This window comes from Mesoplodon densirostris, chromosome 1 (assembly GCF_025265405.1).
Source record: "Mesoplodon densirostris isolate mMesDen1 chromosome 1, mMesDen1 primary haplotype, whole genome shotgun sequence".
NCBI lineage: Eukaryota > Metazoa > Chordata > Mammalia > Artiodactyla > Ziphiidae > Mesoplodon > Mesoplodon densirostris.
Window position 1 is genome coordinate 28,798,927 of NC_082661.1, and position 20,499 is coordinate 28,819,425.

The 20,499-nt window shown below is 56.6% G+C and overlaps 3 protein-coding genes across 4 annotated transcripts; 1 reads left to right on the top strand and 2 right to left on the bottom strand.

Moving 5' to 3' along the window:
- Positions 1-353: 353 nt before the first annotated feature.
- LZTS2 (leucine zipper tumor suppressor 2) lies at positions 354-10,076 on the bottom strand. Of its 2 annotated transcripts, none has more exons than XM_060100640.1 (5): positions 9,959-10,076; positions 4,168-4,617; positions 2,912-3,559; positions 2,114-2,365; positions 354-1,293 (listed from the first exon to the last, which is right to left on the bottom strand). In XM_060100640.1, the coding sequence occupies exons 2-5, from the start codon at positions 4,573-4,575 to the stop codon at positions 610-612; spliced, it is 1,992 nt and encodes a 663-aa protein (XP_059956623.1). In that variant the 5' UTR covers positions 4,576-4,617; positions 9,959-10,076; the 3' UTR covers positions 354-609. The 2 variants fall into 2 exon arrangements, with proteins under 2 accessions (XP_059956623.1, XP_059956614.1); XM_060100631.1 differs by lacking the exon at positions 9,959-10,076 and adding an exon at positions 7,184-7,322.
- Positions 10,077-12,123: 2,047 nt separating this feature from the next.
- TWNK (twinkle mtDNA helicase) lies at positions 12,124-18,570 on the bottom strand. Its single transcript, XM_060100654.1, has 5 exons — positions 16,720-18,570; positions 16,287-16,527; positions 16,041-16,148; positions 15,590-15,731; positions 12,124-14,290 (listed from the first exon to the last, which is right to left on the bottom strand). The coding sequence occupies exons 1-5, from the start codon at positions 17,960-17,962 to the stop codon at positions 13,970-13,972; spliced, it is 2,055 nt and encodes a 684-aa protein (XP_059956637.1). The 5' UTR covers positions 17,963-18,570; the 3' UTR covers positions 12,124-13,969.
- A 75-nt stretch (positions 18,571-18,645) lies between these two features.
- MRPL43 (mitochondrial ribosomal protein L43) lies at positions 18,646-20,423 on the top strand. Its single transcript, XM_060100686.1, is given in 4 exon segments — positions 18,646-18,813; positions 18,904-19,010; positions 19,124-19,320; positions 19,323-20,423. Coding segments are annotated over 4 exon segments (465 nt in total). The 5' UTR covers positions 18,646-18,682; the 3' UTR covers positions 19,353-20,423.
- Positions 20,424-20,499: the final 76 nt, after the last annotated feature.

Sequence of the window (20,499 nt, forward strand, 5' to 3'; positions counted from 1 at the left end):
AATGTGAAAAATATACAAGTGAAAACAAGGCCATAAACCTGGGTGTGGGGGAGGGGCCACTTGGTCACAAATACAAATAAACAAGACATTTCTGAGTTCTTCCTTTGGTCTGACTATAGCCCCCTTACCCCAGGAGAGAGGCTGCAGAGCTGGAATCTGGGGATCAGACCCCACTCCCAGCCCTGTCCCCCAACACAGGCAGGGTGGGGGCAGGCACATCTGGAGCAGCTGGCGCTGTCTGGCTCGCTCTGGCTGTGTGATGGGGAGAATGTGGAGATGAGGGAGCCCCTTCCTCTTCCCAGCCCCCTGGCTGGGTGGGCTGGAGCGCTGGGGGTGAACGGGGTTGGCAGAGTGGCAATGGCAGTAGTTGGTGAGTGAAATAGGTTGAGTGAGTAGGAGCCTCTGGGTGACAGTGAACACAGGGACCTTCAAGGAGTCTGATCTTGCTCATCCAAGTCATAGGGCAGCCCCGAGTCCTTGACAGAGGCCCAGAGGCCTGGATCACAGGGGACAAGTGGCCCTGGGACCCTGAGACTTCGGGGCCCTCAGTGGATCTGAGGCTACCATCTGCATTCAGTAGACCTCCCCGCAGAGCTGGATGCCAAGGCCCTAGATTTCGGTGGCAGTGATCTCCTCCAGGCAGATGCAGGGAGCTGGCTCCGCCAGGCCCAGGTCCGCGAGTTCCCGGGCCTCCAGCTCCAGGCTGAGCTGCTGCAGCTCCTGCTCCAGCTGCCGGTTGCGTCGGTACATCTGGATGTAGTTGTGCTGCAGCTGCTTCTGGTAGCGGATCACCTGCTCCTTCTCCGCCTGCCAGGCCAGCCGCTCCTCCTCGAAGCTGTCCCGCTGCTCCTCGCCTCGCCGCCGCTCCCGCTGTAGCTCCGCCCGGAGCCGCTCCACCTGGGCCCGCAGGCTGCCCCCAACCCCGGCTGCTGCCCGCTGTGCCTTGGCCTCATCACTCTCTGCCAGGAGGAATGGGTCAGCAGTGGCAGGAGGCACAGGGGCTTCCCGGAGTCCAGCCGCCTCGGTGTCCAACTGCCCAGCTTTCTCCCGCAGCCGCTCAGCCTCCTGGCGGTGCCGCTGCAGCTCCTGGGAACAGGCCTCCAGCTCCAGCTCCCGTGTTCGGGCCGCCTCCTGGAGGCCCCGCGCCCGGCCCTCACTGACCCGCAGCGCCGCCCGGGCCTCCCGCAGTGCCACTCGCAGGGCCACCAGCTCGCTGCCCTTCTGCACCAGCTCTGCCTGAGATTCCTTCAGTTGCTGCTTCAGGAGGGAGATCTCGCCTGACTTCTGGCACACCTGGGGGTGGGAGATAGTCAGAAAGGATGATGAGAAGTGTTCTCCCAGGGTGTCAGGCCCTGACATCATGCTGGGCATTTGGGGAGAGGTGGTTTGATCATTATACCCATTTTACAGATGGGTATAATGAGACAGCTATTAATTGGCTACGGTGGAATACAGACCCAGATCTTTTGCTTTCAAAGCTGGGGTCTTTAAACCATCATGAAGCAGTAGCGCCCTGGGGACTGGGTGGTGGCAGGTTTGGTAGGAGTGGAAGCAACTGAGGGCAGTGCCCACATTTCCAGTTGAGAGGCACTACAGTATCCTGGTGAAAAGCAGAGACACTGGAGCCAGACTGCTTGGGTTCAGATCTCAGCTCAGCCACTGACTAGGTGTGACCTCTGGCTCTAGCCTTTCTGGGTCTCACTTTCCTCACCTATAAAATGAGGATATTAACAGCACCCACTTCACAGGGTTGTTACGAGGATTAGAGGATACACTCTACATTACATGCTTAGAATAGTGCCTAGAGCAGCAAGCACTACATTCGCATTCTTATTATGGCGGGAAGGCAGTGGATGGGAACGTTACTGGCTACATGAGCACTTAGACCAGACCAATGAGAAGACCAAATGTGGAGGCCCAAGAAGACCCGCACCCAGAAAGGGAGGTCAAAGGGGGAGCCTCATCTCACAAAGGTGAGGAAGGGGAGGCCCTCTGGGGGTGGCAGGTGAGGGGGTGTGGCTGGGCCCCTCCTTTCAAGGCTTACCCACTCCCCACCCCCACCCCCACCCCCCTGCCAAAGGCCCTGCTCCCTGCCCATCCTGGTCTGGCCCACCTCCCACTTGGTCTCCTCCAGCCGTGGCCCGAGCTCCCGCTGCTCCCGCTCGAAGGTGGCGCAGCGCCGCTCCAGCTGCTCACGTTCCTGCAGCAGCTGTGCAAAGTCATCCTGCAGCTGCCGCTTCTCCTGCTGCAGCTGGAACACCTGAAGCTGCAGCAGCTGCTGGGCCCGCTGCACCCGCTGTGCCTGGGCCGCGCCGTCCTCTCGCAGGGCCTCGCGCTGCCAGTGCCGCTGCCGTTCCTCGTACACCTATGGGCGAGAGGGCAGGCCTGGGTCCTGGTGGCTCCCCCAAACCTCAAGCCCTGGCCACCCCCAGCTCCCCAATCACCGACTGCCCTGGCCCCTGTCCTGGGCTCAGGGAAGGTAAATTCCATTCAATAATTACAATAATTACAATACCAACAGTAGCAGCTCCTTTTATGAAAAGCAACACAACAACAATAACAGCAAGCACTTCCCAGGTGCCAGGCATTAGTCTAAGCACTTTACACCCTTCACCCTACTTAATCTTCATGATACCCCTGAGGCCAGGAATATCCCCATTTATAGATGAGGAAACTGAGGCTCAGTACAACTAAGTAACTTGCTCAAGTCTGAAGGACAGTAAATGGTGGTGCTGTGTCAACCACTCCACAGTTTAAGCCAGACAGCTGGGGTGGGGATGGGGTCACAGTGCAACAGCCCGACACCTGCCCCTCGGCACAGGCAGAAATGCTTCTTGTATTCCCAGCACCTGTGGATGTCCTGCCATGCCACCCCCGTCACTGCCACTGACCACACCCGGCACATGGTCACCTCGCTCTCGTCCAGACTGTCCCGCAGCTGCTGCAGCTCTGCCTCCCGGTCTCGGAGCTTTCCTTCCAGGACACAGTGCAGCAGGGCCTCGTCCGAAGGGGGTGGAGGGGGTGGAGGCGGTGGCGGGGAGCGTTCCCCACAAGAGCTGCTGTCAGGGGAGGCCCGGGGACCGCTGCCCAAGAGCCCCCCGGCCATGCGGCCCCCCAGGGAGCCTGTGCTCTTGCTGGAGGAAGATCGGCCGCTGTCTGAGTGGGAGGGCCCAGTGGGGGCCCCTCGGGCTGGCCCAGGCAGTGCCCCCCGCCCAGGGCCGTGGGAAGGCAGGTGCCCGCCTGGGGAGTTGGTGGCTGGCTCTGCACCCCCGGTGCTGTAAGTGGGCAAGCTGGACAGTGAGTTTCGGCCGGAGTCAGATAGAGTCCCCGATGGACAGCTGCTGGCCCAGCCACTCAGTGTCAGGGGTTTGTCGGCAGCCGAGGAGGAGGAGGAGGAGGAGGAGGAGGCAGGGCCCCCAAACAGCTGCGTTAGGCTGCCTTGGCTCCCTGACAGTCCGGCGGCCCGAGGACCCAGGAAGCTAGGTAGGGATGGTGCCCCTCGAGGTTTGGGCAGCACTGGCTTGAAGGCTGTTGGGCGGATCACAATTTTCTCCATGTTCTGAAATGAGGTGCCACTTGACAATGGGGATGAGGCCGCCCAATCTTTCAAAGCCCTTATCATACTCCCGGCCCTCCCATCCGGGGTCCCCAATCCCCATATATTAATAACAATTGCTACCACTGGCTGAGGGCCTCCTGAGTGTCAGCTTTATGTCAAGCAACTTAAAACGTTCCTCTCAGATCATTACAACAGCCATACTAGCAAAATATTATCACTATCTCATACACAGATGAGGACATGGAGGCTCAGCAGAGTTACGGGCCTTGCTCAAATTCGAACACGTTGTTTTAAGTATAAAACAGTATTTCTAAGCAGCTAACATTTATCGAGTACATATTATGTGCCAGGCACTAGGCTAAACACTTTACACACATTATTAAATGTAATTCTCCCAACAATCCTGTAAGAGTTGACCTATTACCTCCATTTTACAGATATAGGAACTGAGACTCAGAAAGGTTAAATGACTTCTCTGAGGTCATACAACCAGAATGAGAACCCAGATCTGGAGCCCACACTCCCTCCTCTAAATAGGTCTCCTGATTTCAGCTTCTCCAGGGGACCCCTGATTCCACCCAGGCCCCAAAGGAAGGGCTGGTCCTCACCTTCTCCAGCTTTCCAGAGACAGGGACGAGCTTTGGTGGGGGACCGCGGAGATGGGCATTGCGTGCCCGCTGTTCTCGGGCATCTTCGATGTCACTGCTTGGGCTGGGGGGTGACTCTGTCCGGAAGTCTTCATTGACGTAGGTAAAGTTGGTGCCAGGGACAGCCTTCCTGGGGGGCACAGCTGGGCACAGCGGCTCCTGTGCCTCATAGCCACCCTGCAGCAGCCCATCCTGCTGGCGGAAGAAGGTGGGCCCAGGGGGACCGTGATGGCGGGGAGGAGCCGGCCCCCCAGGGCAGGGCCGGCCTGAGATGAGGCTGCTCACGCTGCCCATGGCTGGAGCTTGTGGGGCAGTGGCGGCCTCAGGGGCGGGCTCCAGTGGCACTGGCAGCGTCTGCACAATGGCCATGGCAGCAGAGGCTCAGGCCTGGCCAAGGGCCTCCAGGGAAACCTGCGAGCAGGGCAGGGGTGTCAGTCTCTCCATCTGGAGCTCCCTCCCTATGTAAGGTCTCGAGTTCCTCCTGGTCCTTTGTCCCAGGTCAAACAGCCCCCTGACATCAGGAACAAGCACTGATACCCTCCCCCCAAGGCATCCCCTCCGAGTCTTGGCAAGAACCTCACTTATCCCTGGGCCCCAGGCCACTGCCCAATTCTGCTCTGAACAGAGCTGAGGACTGAATCTACCAAGCAGGGATGATGAAGGAATGGGGGCCCACAGAGGCCAGGACTCAAGTTAGGGAGGGAGCCCTCTCTACCAGCTCCCGGCACCAGTCCTTGGTCCCCTGGGACAGGTGGCCTCATTAGAGGCAGCCTGGGCAACCTCAGGGGTGCAGTCAGCAACTCAGATGGTAATTAGGAAACAAAGAGCTAAGGCCAGGCAGTGCCCAGCCTCCCCCAGCTGGGCCTCAGTTTCTCCCAGACAGACAGGCGGCAAGGGTGGAGCTGGTCAAACAAGAACTCAAGAGCTCTTAGGGAGCCCACAGGTACCCTCTGGGGTCTCCTGCCTCCAAGAGGTGGATGCAGGCTCATGCCTGTTTCCATGACAACTAGCCTCACCACACCCAAACAGTCAGGCCTAGAGAAGCCTACACAGACCCATTGCCAACCCCTATGAAACCTTCTAGCTTTGGACATTCCCCAGAGTAACCCCAAGGGGATGAGGATAGAAGCTCTACCATCACCTCTGGCAGCTGCTCCAAGATCTCATTTCCCTGGAGCCCAGGGACGAGGGCTCCACCTCCCCAGGCCCTGCTCCTTCCTGGAAGGGGACAGCAAGTCTCCACCCGGAACTCCCTCCCCAGTCCTGAGGCTGAAGACCAGGACTCAGGCATCTGCTGAAGTCATCATGCAGAACGGGAGCCAAGGAGTGGACAGAGAATTGCGTAGGAGTAGGAGTGTATGCATCTTACTTATTTGTGCATGTGAAACTGTGTGCACAAGAGCATGAATCTGAGCACTGTGTTTGAAAACATCAGGAATGAATGTATGAGTATATATGTTTGGATAAATGCATTAGTACATTCAGATATACATGCCTATGTATGTGAACTCATATATGCATATCTTACAAAAGTGTGTGTGTAAATAGGGTGTCTCTCTCAGAAACAGAGAAGGTTTGTGAAGGTTACAAATGCATACATACATGCATGTATGCATGCATACATTTGTGAAGGTTACAAATGCATACATAAGTGAATTTGTGGTGTATGACTGTGACTATGTGAGAGAATATGTTTGGTTAGATGTCCATTCATATATACATGAGTTTATGTATCTTACAGAAGTGTGTGAGTAGGAAATGAGGGTGCACAAGTGTGTATAGAGCACCGTGTGTGCATGGGAGCATGTGAGCGAGAGGGTGAGAGCCTGGGTGGCACGCAGGGCCTACTGGGTGAGTGGGAGCCTGGTTTTTGTCACTCACTGCATTGTGGGGAGAGGAGAGACACGTGAGTCTTTGCTTGATCTGCTCTCCTTCATTCTTGTGTGTGTTCCGTTAAGTCCGCCCCCACCCGCCCTCCCCGCCCAAGTCAGAAGATCTGGAGAACCAGGGAAGTGTCCAGACTGAGGAAGGAGGAGCTGCGAGCTGGGGGTGGGGGTGACTGGTGTCCATGGAGCAGGGGCAGGGGCTGAGTCCACCCCACGAGCGCCAGCCCTGAGCAAAGCCAATGGAACACCCCCTCCTCTGCCCTCTCCCAGACCACTCCAGGGCCTGGAGGAAGCAGTGGGGAAGGGGCTTCTTAGGGGGCCATGGGGGCTGGCATCTCTGTCTCCATTTCCCCACTTCTGTGAGCACAGAGAAAGTGGAAACTGAGGGGAGGAGACAGAGAGATTCAGATAGGGACCCAGAAGACAAGAGACAAAGACTGAGAGAGGCCCCAGGGTCAGGCAGACCCAGTGAGCCGGGGTCCCTGCGCGCCACGGAGCCAGGAGCCCTTAAACCCAGAAGAGTCACTGAGCTGGGCCCTGAGAGCCAGACACCCAGGGAGCCAGCGCCAGGCGTCTGGAGAGCCAGGCCCAGCCAGCCCGTCTCCTGCTCTTGGAGCCCGAGAGAGAAGGAGGGGCAAGTGGAGGCTCCATTTTGAGAAGTGCGTTTGTGGCCGTAGGAAGGGAACCCTCAGCTCTCCCCAACATCCTTGAGAAACCGCTCCGGCACAGCACACACTCCCCCCGCCCAGTGGGGACTGCTGAGGGCTGGGTCCAGCCGGGGTCCGAGGGAGGTCTGGCCTAGGTCCGAGCTCCCACAGACCTGTTTTGGGGGCAGAAGAGTTCGGGAAAGTCTCCCCCTCACCAAACTCCAAGGACCATCCAGCGGGATCAAGTCTGGGATCACGAGTTCCCATTCCGAGACCGGAAGCCGGGAGCCCCCAATCCACCCTCCGGAATCCATCCCCCCCCTCCGCCCCCCGCCGCTTCCATAAAGTGGGGGCAGCTGTAGAATGCCGCCTCCCCACGGGACCTCGGCCGTGCATAAGTTGAGGTCACCCCCAGGTCGTCTCCCAGCCCCGGCCCCCCCTCACCTCCACCGCGCTGCTCCATGCTCAGCCCCGGGCCGCCCCCAGCGCTCCACAGGCGCGCCGCCCGGCTCCAGTCCGTGCGCCTCTACTCGGAGCGGCCCGGTCCGGCCCGGCCCCGCCTCCGGGGAGCCCCCGGCCCCGCCCGGCCCAAGTGGGCGGTGCAGCGCGGGGGAGGGTCCGAGGGGCGACCCGCCCCCGGGGCGCGGATAAGCGTAGGCACCCCGTGTCACGCGTGTCCGGCGAGGCGCACGCACGCAGGGGCTACGCAGCGGGACTCAGGCTCCCTCCCTCCGAGGCGCGGTGGCTGTGTGTCTGGAGGCTCGGTCGGCTCAGGACTAGGCGGCGGCGGGTCACCCTGTACCCCTACCCGAGCCCCGGGGCCAGCGGCTGCTGATCATTGTTAGAGCACAAAGGGCCAGGCGCCGCGGCGGCCGCCCTTCCCCCTCCGCTCCTCGGGTCGATGCCAACCCCGCCCCCCCCCACCCCCGACACACTCTCCGGCTTCGGAGTCCAGAGAGGGAGGCCGAGGGTCAGCTGCCCCCCACTCTGGGCCCTGCGCCCCAGCACAAGTCGGGGGCCGAGGTTTGGTGGGTGCTTGCCCCACCCGCAGCGGGTTGGAGGAGGTACGCTTGGATTTGCGGAGGCGGCGCCACCTAGCGGCCTATTCGGAGAACACGCCCAGTCACCCCCAAACTTGGGGGTCCCTACCCGACTCCCCAGCACTGTGCCCTCTCCCACTAGAGCCCAGGCCTTCCCCGAGCGCGGCTCTGTGCTCCCCAACCTTCCCTCCGAGTCATTTGCTAAGAGAGAGGTCATTGCTCGAGAGGCAGCCCCTGGGCCCCCAAAAGTCACTGGGGTGAGCTGGTCCAAACTTACAGGCCAAGCCTACACGAGCCTCATAGCAGACAACATTCCACTGTCTTCTCAGGGTCAGGGATATTCTCACCCTCTGGCAAACAACACTGTCTTAACACCCACACGATCTTTCCCACATTCAGTCTCACACAGCCACAATCACACAGTCTGTCTCGTCCATCACAAGGTTCCATGTCCCTTCTTTCCATAATCTTCAGGCCAACTCACAGAGATACACTCGGTGTCACACGCCTAGTTGTGCACAAGCTTTCACAGCTCGAGTTCCTTCGCACCCAGTCACAATCTTAAATACACTTCGTCTCCTAAGCATTTTTCACACTGACAGTCTTATTCAGTCACAAAGACAACTTCTTACACATACACGTTGTATTTCACAAACATTTTAACACATAGACTTGCCCGTAGGGGTCTCTGTGACCTAGTCAGGTCAGCTGATGCCCGCACCGCTGGGCAAGGACAGCCTCCTGCCCCCTAACCCCGCCCCCCAGGGCCTAGGCCCGCCAGAGCTCCTCTGCCCCAGGAAGGAGCATTCCCCCCCTTCCAGGCCACAGCCCTGGCCGGCTCTCAGCTCTATTTTTAGCTCTATGGAAAGGGTTGTTTTTCTTTCTTTTTCCGTGGAAAGGGAAACATAGCCCAGCCACCCTCAGGCTCACCCTAGACCCTCTGCCTCACAAGAACAGACTGAGCCCCACCCCCCCGTGGAGACCCCCTCTGCTGGCCTTACCCTGATCCCAGCCTCCTGGGACACCAGGAGCCTCCTCCCCTTTCTGGCAGCCTGCCCAGAATCAGGCAGCAGCTGGGCTCAGCGTGTGTGTAGAGGTGGGGGGTGGGGCAGGGAGGGAAGCCGAGGGCCGCTGCCCACTACCTCATTCCCTGGGGGGAGGGGGGCCGTCCTCCCTTCTACCAGAGGGAGATAGGCCCACTCTGGTATTAAGGGGATGTGTACGCTCATGCATCCTCTGGGGAAGGGGGACTCCCACTCTTGCATGAGGGGCCTTCTGCTTCTACTTTGGGGGTAGGAGCTCCCAGTTCTGCAAGGAAGAGTGGCAGTAGGAAGGGGACCCACAGGCTCTCCCGCAGCTGCTCCCTGGGCTGGAGGACCGGGCGGGGGCTGCTGTACACTACCATCCAGAATAGCACCCCCTTCAGGGATATTTTCAGGGATGGGGGGACCATGTTCCGGAGAAGGAAGACGAGGAACCCAGGTAACCCCACCCCAGCGCAACAGTCTCTGGTCCTCCTGCACTACCCCAACTCCAGGGGGCGTTGTGTACCCATTCCTGGGGGAGGGCTTATCACGTCCAGGAGGAGAATGAAATACAGCCCGGCAAGATACCTGGCAAACTTGCTGAGTACCGCGGAGGGAGGTTCCCGCCCCGAGGCTGGGGTGGGGGGAGCACAGCCCGCTGGTGGGCGAAGCGATCACGTGCTCAGCGCCTGTTTACGTCCTAGTCTTCACCTGCGGGCGGCAGGGAAGCAGGAACCTCCGGAGGTGTCCCACCCGGCCCGCCCCCATCCGCGGTCACTGGGCGGCCCTATTCTCCCACCCCCGTCAAGTACGCGACAGCAGCGCGCCCTGCCCGCTGGGGGGTTCTCGCGGGCCAGTGGTGCTGCTCCACGGACTACTAGCGTTAACTCACTGGGCGCGTCCGCCCCGGAATGCACGTGTGTTCGTGTGTCCCCAGTACGCGTGTGTGTCTGTGTGCACGCGTGTGTGGGCTCGTCAGTGTGAGCTTCCGTGTAGGTTCCCTGTTCAGACTCCTGGCCTGCGGCCCCCGGACCGGGGACCCCCCTCCCTCAACCCCAATCCCCAACTTCCCCAGATCGGGAAAGTTCGCTCCGGGGCGGGGGTGTGCGGCAGGCGCGAGTTCCTGCACCTCCGCGGCCCCACCACTCACTCACCCAGCGCCACCTGCACCGCCGTTCCAGCTTCCGCCCGGCTCCTGCTCCAGAGCCGGTACCTCCTTGCCGCAGACCCGCCGGCTCCCAAGCCCGCTCCGGGTTGCGGACTCCCAGCGCCCGCCCGGCCGGGCTTGGTGGAGCGGGGCGGGGCGGCTGAGGCCGCGCCCCCGACCCCGGCAGGGGAGTGGTCTGCGCAGCACCCCCTCAACAGCCGACCCAGTACCCAGCCCAGCTGTGGCTCGACGGTGGCCCGAGACTGCCCCTCTGGCCTCTGACTTCACAGCTTACTGGATTTGGCTTTTGACTTACGAAGGGGCCAGTGGCGCGACAGCCAAGCTAAGCTACCTGGCTGCCCTAACCAAGTTGGCTATAGGGCTTTACTGCCACCCTCCTCTGCTTTGTAGGGAGCCCACCCTGGTCCACTCTCAGCCCACCCCCCAGACACAGGGGAACCCCCTGGGAATCAGACAAAGAAGGCTCAGGTTTCACCAAAACAGACCCCGCCCTTCTTCACACCTCGAGGCTGGGGCTGCCCGAGCAGAACCAGCGTCTCCCCCTCCCCTGGAGTAGGTGTCTGCCTAGGTGAGCAGGCTTGCCAGTTCTGGCCCCTACGGAGTATGGCCAGGTTTCTCTCAGGCTCATAAAGTTCCACCCACAGGCACAAACAGGAAGTTGACCTGTATTGCAGGGAGGCACCAAGGGCTCCCACCCTCCATGGCACTCAAGGCAGCCTGTGATGTCTACAGGTATCTGGGCCATATTTGCAGCCTGAGTACTTGGGCAGCAGGAGTCCTGTGAGTTTAGTCCCTTCTCAAACCCATTCCCAGTAAAGGGATGGAGGACCAAGGCTGCCCCTCACAGGCAAATGTGACAATGAATCTGAGGACAAGGCTGCAAATCCAGCTGGACTCTGCTGGGCCAGGCTCTTCCTCAGCTCTCAGGAAGATTCTTAATGTCCAGCTGGGCACAGGCAATTTACCTCAATCACTCTGGCTACGTACAGGGACAGTGACTCCCAGGGATCTTACACAGGACCCAGGGATTAACTACTGCTTTCTAGGCTCCAGGGACTCCTGAACACACTTTGGGCTAATTTTGATGTGAGGAGTTTAAGGCAGGTGTGGAATAGAATGTGTTTGTCTAGGGGGTGGGGCTGGGGGAGCATTAGCTTCCCCTCCCCCCATTCTGGTTTGTGCAGTGTGGGGGGTATCTGCTAGGAGGGTGGGGCAAGACAGGCAAGTGTGTATCTATCCCTCTAACCCCAATTCACACAGAGACCTCACAAAAGTCCCCTAATGGAAATCCCTAAAGGATTTCCTGAGAACACACCAGGCATCCTAGGGAGACCAGAATATGGAACCCACATCCTTATAGGTAGGACTGACCTGGTCGTGTGCATCTGGAAGGCATGGCGGATGTTCAGCGTTATAGACCCTGGATGAGGCCTAGACCAGCCAGCGGCTGGGAATGATTACTGCAGGATTAGGAGGCCTGGCTCCAGCCAGTCTGGGAGAGACCCCCAAGAAGGGAGGCCCTGGAGGAGGTCCCCCCTCCCTCCCCCCCAGAGAACAGCTTTGCTCCAGGGTGTTTCAGCAGACAATAGTAGCCACAGTTCTCACACACCACAGACCAGAGACCCCAGACCATTCCACAGGGTTCCAGAGCCCCCTCCTAAATTGACAGGGAAACCTTGATAAAGCAGCCCTACTTTCAGGAAGCAGGAACCCCACTGACCCCACCACCCTTTACAAAAGGCTTCTCCCCAGCCCCCTTAGAACATCTTGCATTCTCATCACGCTTGCAGGCAAATCTAAAGGGAAACAGACTTTAGGATATCAGAGGAAGTGAGATGGGAAAGTGTCACCATTTAGCAATATTCCTTAAAAAAATTTTTTTTTCATTAGATTTTTAAAAAATATTTATTTATTTGGCTGCACCGGATCTTAGTTGCAGCAGGTGGGATCTTTTTTTTTTTAATTGCGGCATGTGGGATCTAGTTCCCTCACCAGGGATTGAACCCGGGCCCCCTGCATTGGAAGCACCAGAGCCTTAGCCACTGGACCACCAGGTAAGTCCCTCAGCAATATTTCTGACAGGTCTCTAGGTAAGTTATCTTACAATCTCTGGCAGGGTTTCTTAAAAATGAAGAGTCCTTCAGCCATAAAAAGAAATGAAATTGATTTATTTGTAGTGAGATGGATGGACCTACAGACTCATACAGAGCGAAGTAAGTCAGAAAAACAAATACCGTATGTTAACACATATATATGGAATCAAAAAAAAAAAAAGGTTCTGAAGAAACTAGGAATAAAGACGCAGATGTAGAGAATGGACCTGAGGACACAGGGAGGGGGAAGGGTAAGCTGGGACAAAGTGAGAGAGTGGCATGGACACATATACACTACCAAATGTAAAATAGCTAGCTAGTGGGAAGCAGCTGCATAGCACAGGGAGATCAGCTCGGTACTTTGTGACCACGTAGAGGGGTGGGATAGGGAGGGTGAGAGGGAGATGCAAGAGGGAGGAGATATGGGGATATATGTATACATATAGCTGATTCACTTTGTCATACAGCAGAAACTAACACACCATTGTAAAGCAATTATACTCCAATAAAGATGTTAAAAAAATAGGTTCTGCATTTTTAAACAAGAGCCCCAGTTCTGACACACACTAACATAAGAGAAAAGCTGAGAGGGTACAAGAGGAGGGAAATGTACGGGGGGGTGGCCAGATAAGAATATGCTGAGCTTGGGTCCACGATGAGAGGTCAGTGAGTGGCTCATGTCACAGAAGGACAGCTGGTCAGGCAAAGCCTTAGGCATGGGGCCCAGTGATCCACACCTCTGCCAGGGATCACATGGAGATCCTCAGGGAAGACAGAGATAAAGAAGCACCATCCTGTCTTCCCTAGGCCACAAAGAGATGTAAGGGTGTGCATGCATGAAGACCCCTTAATACCCCGGCTTTCTTGGGAGTGCGTGGCTCAGACAGGGTCGGGGAGGGGACCTATCAGCTCCCAATTCAAAGTGAGAGGAAAATCCAGTTAAAGACTGGGGTGACACCCAGTGGTCAAATAAGAAAAAGCACAGAAACAAAGGCAATGGAAACATTTTTCCAGTAAAACTGGAAAAGGCTCTACAAAAAGTCATGATTGCAGCCACTCCAGCAGCATACCATGGAATGAGTGTCTAGGTGGCAGGCACCCCGGGCTAACAGCTCCCTTCCATGGCTCTCTTCCAGGCTTCCACCTTTGTGGCTGTCCCTGGTATTATAAGGGCTGAGCACCTAGATCCAATGGTAGTAAGCACTACCTGAGGGCAGGCTCCAGAGTGGGGAGCAGACGAGATTGGTATCCACCGTGTCACCCCTTGGCTCTGAAAGCCTGGGCTGGAGTTTTGGCAAGAAGTCCCCTATCCCCCTCCAGGTTCAGGGGGCCTGACCCCACTGCTTTTACCTCAACTTGCTCACTCCCACCTCAGGGCCTCTGTATTTACTTTTCCCTCTGCCTGGATTCCTTCCTCCAGATGTTCACATGGCTCAATCCTAGTTCTTCAGAGGACCCAGCTCAAATGTCCTCTGCTCAGAGACACCTTTTCAGATCTTAATCTAAACTAGCCTGTAAGCATGATCACATTACTGTATTTTTTTTTCCTTTAGAGCATTTTTTCACTATCTAAAACTATGTTTTGTATGTATTTGTTCATTGATTATCTTGTCTCTTCTACCACATTACAGGTTCTGTGGAAGCAGGGACCTCATCTGCCTTGTCAGTGCTATATTTGCAGGATGTAGAACAAAACCTGGCACACAGCAGGTTCTCAAATATTTGCTAAATTGAATTCTCTTGCAATGAAACCCTGCCCTAGGCTAGGCCCCTCAGATTGAGAAGGGCCCATAGGTCACAACTACAGGACAGAGGCAGCCCTAACTGCCTTAGAGGACTAAGAAACAGTCTCTACCCCAGCCTGTCCTGGCAGGCTCGTTTCAGCATCCAGCTCTGCAATGCCTTCACCTTGAAGGCTTGGAGAGGTCTGGCTTCTTGGGGTCGGGGGCCTGGTCAGCGTGAGTCTCAGAGATCTGGGGCACAGCCCCCTTTTTGCCAGAAGAGGGCTTTTTGGCCACTAGCCCATTGTCATCTTTGATCTTCTTGAGCCGGGCCTTGCTCTTTGGTGGGATGGAGAAGGTGAGAGAGCTCTTGTTGAATTCAAGTGGGAAGACACCTACGTCTCCATCAAAGCGGTTCTTGGACACCTGTAGATACCGTTTCCCTGGCCCAGTTACCAGCTTCCTGTCCTGCAGGATCAGAACATTGTCCGCTTCCTGGCTTGCCTGGGGGATAAGGGGCAGAGGAGGAAGGAGCAGTGAGAAGACATATGAGAGAAGCACAAAGGAAGGCTGAGGGTGCAGGGAGGAATAGCAAGAATGGGGGAAGGGAAAAGTACTTCCCCCATCACCAAAGCTCTCTGAACGACCGACCAGAATGCTGGGGCCACTTGAGTCTTTTGGTTCCCTGACAACCCTGTTGCTGTCTCAGATTGTGTACATGCTGCTAACACGTCTGGCTCCACAGCTCACTCAACCCGAGCGAGCTCCTTATCATTTAGGTCCTGGTCTAAATGTTACACTTCATCAGAGAGACCATTCTTTTTTTTTTTGAAGAGAAAAATATAGGTATTTTATTGACACCTGAGTGAACATTAGATTAAATAAGGCAATGTGGCAATCAGCATATTTCTCTTGAAACTGAACCCATTATTCCAACCATATCATTTGGGGATCAAGCAAGAATAGAAATAGTATGCCTGGCACCTTATAATTTGTGCCTATCTTAGTAAATATAGTTAAATTGATGATAAAAAGAGAGACCATTCTTGATCCCTGTAAATAAAAAAGGCACTACCATCTTTCTACTTCTGTGTTATTCTCTTCCCCAGTTCCATGTCTGTTCCATTGTGGCACATAGTTTGTGTTCCTTGCCCTGTATTCCCCGTGCCCAGCCCAGGCCTGGCGTGTAATAGGCACTCAGTGTACCACTGGAAGCTCCAGGATCTGGCTGGTCCCGCTGCCCAGAAGGCCCTCCCACTTATTTGCTTATTTAACACCTATTGTCTGACAAAACCCAACCCAACCTCTGTCGACGCATCTTCTAGGAAGTCTCCCCCCAGGCTGACTCAGATGCCTTTTCTCTTTTCTCCCAATACCTGTGCTACCTATCATAGCTCTTATCATACTGAGTTGTAATCACTGTCTCCTTTTTCCCCTGGTTTTTTTTTGCATGTGCCACGTGGTGTATTGGATCTAAGTTCCCCAACCAGGGATCGAACCCGCGCCCCCTGCATTGGAAGCACGGAGTCTTAACCACCGGACCGCCAGGGAAGTCCCTCACTGTCTCCCTCTTTTCCCCATAGAATATGTGAGTTCCTGAAAAGCAAGCAGGGCAAAGGACCAACCATTATCGGCCTTTGTATTCTAGCACATGTGTTCCTCATGTCATGGCCCTAGAGGCAAGCTGCCTCCTGCCTGTTCCAGATGGACAGTCAAGATGATTTAAGGCCTAATGAGGGCTGTCCCTGGTCACACCTGCCCCCTCTACTTTCCATAGCTTGAGCTCCTCTAAAGCCCACTTACTTTGGCTGAGCCAAAAATGGATGCTGTCTGTAGTTCTTTATCATCATCTTCCTTCCGGGGGTGAATGACCAGTGTCACGTGGCAGCTACTGTCTGTGGCAAACTTCCGAAAAGCCCCGATGACATAGTCTTGAGCTGCAATCCTACCCAACAAAGAGGTTACCAGACACAGAAGGACAAGAACACACACATACTCCTGATTCGTTCACATCTCCCCACAAACCACCACAACCTCACTCTACTTCCCTCTACCCAAGGACTCACACTTAAGTCCCTGTCCATACTTCCCACTGCCACACCCCACACCTCTACAAAGACAGTAATACATATGGGATGGTATGTTCCTGCACATATGTCAGAAAACAAAGAGTACAGTGTGTCTGCCCAGAGGCCAGCTGCCTGAGAAGATGTGTGTCTAAGTGGGTTACAGGTAGACAAGAGGAGGATGTCACCTGTCTGTGGACAGCTGCTCATGACCCATCATGAATTGCAGATTGTCGATAACCACATGACAAATGTCATACACGTAGACTGCATGTTGCATCGTGTCTATTACAGTCCTGGGAAGAGGAAGAGACAATGAATTCAAGAGTCAGTTACAAGTAATCTCCAGACCATGGCAGCCAGAAAACTCTGTTGGGAGTCTGTTCTCCCACCCTCCTATTCTTTGAAAGCTCCAGATTCTTTGGGAATCTCACCTGATGCTCTGTTGCCCATGAAAAGTCATGAAATAGAGGGGCAGGTCCTCAAAGCGGTCGGCCCACTCGTCGTATTTGTCCAGTTGCTCTTCCAGTCGCCCCACAGCAAACTGTGTCAGCATGACCCGGGCTAGTCTCACGTTGCTGATCTCAAAGCTACCCCATAGCGTGTTCACTCCCTGGGTACACAAGTCCAAGGCATATTCACTGATGAATGTCGTCTTTCCACTGCCTGTCGGCCCTGCATGGGGGGTTGAACACAGACCCGGGTGAGGAGTAAAGGCCTACCCTTGAAACCAAGACATGCACGGAGCTTCAAAGTTGGGAGGGGAAGGCGCCTCTTCAACATTTACTGTAGCCCAAACCCACGTGCTTCCGTCATCTGACCCTCTGCCCCCAAACCCGCCCAAGCAGTGATTTCCCAAAGGGTCACCTGTGAAGACTGTCAGCTCGCCCTTCCGATGTCCCTTCAAAAGACGATTGAGGTCGGGGAAGCGGCTCCAGCGAACGCCAGCTGCCTGCTCCACGTTTGATAGTTCTCCTAGCACCTCCTCCCGAAGCTGCCGGAAAGACACGATAGACTTGTGCCAGGCAGGCAGGGCAGTACGCAGAATACGAGAAAGATTTAAGCCTTGGTTCAGAGCCTCCAGGGGAGAGGGCTGCTGGTCCCCAGGCCGCACCAAGGAGCATCGTTTGGGGTTCAGTTTTCGGGCGAACAACTTGGCAGCTTCCCAGGACCGAAGGTCATCCCCCAGCCAGAGAACAATACGTCGGAACTGTTCGAGGTAAGGAAGCAAGGCAGGGGGTAAGCAGGCTGTTCCTCGGGGTAGGGCAAGGGTGGGCAGCCCTGTGGACTGGCTCAAGGCCAGGCTGTCCAGCTCACGACTCGTCAGCACCACCTCAACATCTCGACGACTGATCAGGGGTAACCCAAACAGGTTGTGGAAGGCACCAGGCTGGGGGATGGTGGTCTCCACATAGTGCACTCCGTCACCCTGGCCTTCGGCCCCTAGTAGCTTCAGGCCTCGTAATCCCAAACCTCCAGGGGAGAACCAAGGAAAGACAAGGCTGTGAGCAGGCCGCAGGTAGCGCACACTGAAACGCTTGAGTGTGTCATCTGTCACTTTGGTGAGGCCAAACATCACGCGAGCCAGCTGGGCCTCCTCTGGTTCAGGCAGCTCCCAGAGAGGTACGGCTCGGTCCCAGATCCTCTGGACCTCCTCACTGTCCTCAGCTTCTGGGGCCTCACTAAGCAGGACCCCTTCTCTGGCCCCATCCCCTCGGCCCTCCACGCTGGCCTGGAAGTCTTCCCAGCTCCCCTCAGCTAGGCTGGTCATGCAGAGAAAGCGGCCTGTGGTCTTGTCGATGAAGAGGCTGAAGGAAGTGGCAGCACCAGTCTCGTCCTTGAGCTTCGAGGCACCCACAAAGGGACTAGGTGCCCGCACGCAGCTGTGCCCATCCTGGAAGGGGATCCCATGGGCCCGCAAATATTGCCGGATTTCAGTTGCAGTTACAGGCAACATTGGTACCTCCAAGGCGGCGAGAGCCTCCTTCCTGTACCGTCTGCGAGGAGGGCCCAGGGCCAAGCTTCGTGGCAGGCCCCTCCACCCCATCCACGGCCCGCGCAGTGGCAGCAGGATACGGAGGGGGTACCCACTTCGGAGGAGGACCCACATTCCTAGTCAAACGGGGGAAGTCACTGCTTGAAATGCCTTAGGCGCCCGGTTCGGGTGCCTTCACTACTAGGTCAGACCCTGTGGATCCTGCACGCAGCTCTCTTCTCCCTCTGAATCCTCTTCAGCCCCTCTACATTGCCACTTCACGTCTATGCCAGAGGACACGGCCCTTTCACGTCCGCGTCCCTTGGCCGGTTCCCTACCTCTGAAGTCCTCCACAGCTGCTCCCCCCGCCGCCTCCCCTCCGCGCCGCCCCTCGCCGATACGGTTTTTCTCGATCATCTCCTCGTCACTACCGCCCCTCCACTGCCCCTCCTCGTCGTCCTCATCTCTGCGGCCGCCTGCGTCCCTTCCGTAGTCCCTCTCCTCTGGGCCCCGTGCTAGAAGACCGCTCCGCCGCTCCTTCCCTCAAGGGGACACCAGGCAACCTGAGCGCCACTCCTTCGCCGCCGCCGAGCTCCGCGCTCAGAGGGACGCCCGCCGCGCCTCCGTCGCGTGGCTTTCTCGGCTCCACTGCTAGGAGCTCCGCCGCTCCTGACCCCGGCCCCGAGTCACCACTCTCGTCTTGCCCCTGTCGCCTGCAACATGGGTCACTCGCGCCACTAGCCGCGACCTCGGAAACAAAACTGCCGCGGCGCCGGTGTTCCCGGAAGCGGAAGCCTCGGGTTAGTCCCTCCCCCACACCGCGAGGCCGGGCTCGACGGCTTCGGAGCTCCGGCCATGACTGCGCGCGGGAGCGCTAGCCGCTTCCTGACCAGTGTCCTGCACAACGGGCTGGGTCGCTACGTGCAGCAGCTGCAGCGTCTCAGTTTTAGCCTCAGCCGTGACGCGCCCTCGTCCCGCGGCGCCAGGTGAGCCGGGGAAGGGCGCGGAGGTGCGACTCCAGGCCGAGGTTGCCCCGGGTCTGGGGTCACCTTGCTCCCCCTTCTCCGGTCCCTCAGGGAGTTCGTGGAACGGGAGGTGACCGACTTCGCCCGCAGGAACCCCGGGGTCGTAATATACGTGAACCCGCGGCCGTGCTGCGTGCCCAGAGTAGTGGCCGAATACCGTGAGTGGGGCCGGACGAGGGCTGGAGGGAGGCGTCGTGGGGCTTGGCCCGCTTGCCTGCCGCTCGTGTGACCCCTGACCCTCTTCCTCTTATCCCCACCTCCCTTCGGCCAGTTAACGGGTCTGTGCGCGAGGAGAGCATCCACTGCAAGTCGGTCGAGGAGATCGCCACGCTGGTGCAGAAGCTGGCGGACCAGTCGGGCTTGGACGTGATCCGCATCCGCAAGCCCTTCCACACGGACAGTCCTAGCATCCAGGGCCAGTGGCATCCCTTCACCAACAAACCGACAACGCTGGGCGGGCTGCGCCCTCGAGAGAGGTCCAGGATCCTGCCCCAGCCTAGCGGCTAACACAGTGAAGAGTTGCTCCACCTATTCCAGTCCCAGGGTTTGGACTCTGACCCCAGCAGAGTCCCAGTAGAGGTAGTTCTTCCTTCTGGTTTGGTTCACGGGAGACAGATGGAGCCCACCAAAGGGGAAGCTGACGCCAAAGCTTTTGCTTGGGATAAAGAAGAGCTGCCTGTTTCTTGTTGATGTCCCCTGTGAGGGGCAGAGACTGTGAGTCTCCTAATTCTGATCCAGCTGACATCTCTGAAACCCGAGAGTCTTCAGATTTCACTGGATCTTCATTTCTTAAATCCAGATCTCAAATCACAGTGAGCAGATTTAAGGCTGGCTTCTGAAGAATCCCTCATGTCCTGTTTTTGCAGCCATTGACCAAGAGAGAGCTAGTACCTTATACCCTGCTGTGAGCATGGCATTGGGCTAGGTCCTTTATATCTGTGAATGTTTGTGTGCAGATTAGAAAACTGAAGTTAATAAACTTGTCAAGGTCACACTTGAAGTCTGCTTCAAAATAGGCATATATTTAAACTATAATGCCATTTTTTAATCTTAAAACCAGAAGCGAGCTTCCCTGGTGGTGCAGTGGTTGAGAGTCCGCCTGCTGATGCAGGGGACACGGGTTCGTGCCCCGGCCCGGGAGGATCCCACGTGCCGCAGAGCGGCTGGGCCCGTGAGCCATGGCCACTGGGCCTGCGCGTCCGGAGCCTGTGCTCCGCAACGGGAGAGGCCACAACAGTGAGAGGCCCGCATACCGCAAAAAAAAAAAAAAAAAAAAAAAAAAAAAAACCAGAAGCAAAATGAATAATAACTCTTCAGGATGGTGTAGTATCAAAGGCCACGTGATTAGTCTAGGCTTGACCCTTGGAGAGAGTGATTCTCAGGCCAGCTGATAAATAGGCAGCATCTTCTAGGCTTAGCTAAAAATGAGGTGAGGGACGGGGGGAGATGGTGAGAAAAAGAGCCAGGAGGTAAAAGCCTAGAAACTGTTGTATGAATTCTTGAACTGTTGTAATTTTGTTTGTCATCCCCTTATCACCATGATCAATAAATAGTGAGAGCCTTTAAAAAAGGACTGTACCTGCCCAGGACAGTCAGGATGGAAGCTGAGGATCCCAATTTCCTCTGCAAATGGTTTTATGGGGAGCA

Coding starts and splice junctions, on each gene's coding strand:
- LZTS2 (XM_060100640.1), bottom strand. CDS start 4,575: ATGGCCATTGTGCAGACGCTGCCAGTGCCACTGGAGCCCGCCCCTGAG. Junction 3,560..4,167: donor TCTCTGGAAAGCTGGAGAAG/GTGAGGACCAGC, acceptor ACCTCATTTCAG/AACATGGAGAAAATTGTGAT. Junction 1,294..2,113: donor TGGAGGAGACCAAGTGGGAG/GTGGGCCAGACC, acceptor TCCCACCCCCAG/GTGTGCCAGAAGTCAGGCGA.
- TWNK (XM_060100654.1), bottom strand. CDS start 17,962: ATGTGGGTCCTCCTCCGAAGTGGGTACCCCCTCCGTATCCTGCTGCCA. Junction 16,149..16,286: donor CATGGGCAACAGAGCATCAG/GTGAGATTCCCA, acceptor TCCTCTTCCCAG/GACTGTAATAGACACGATGC. Junction 15,732..16,040: donor GAGCAGCTGTCCACAGACAG/GTGACATCCTCC, acceptor TTTGTTGGGTAG/GATTGCAGCTCAAGACTATG.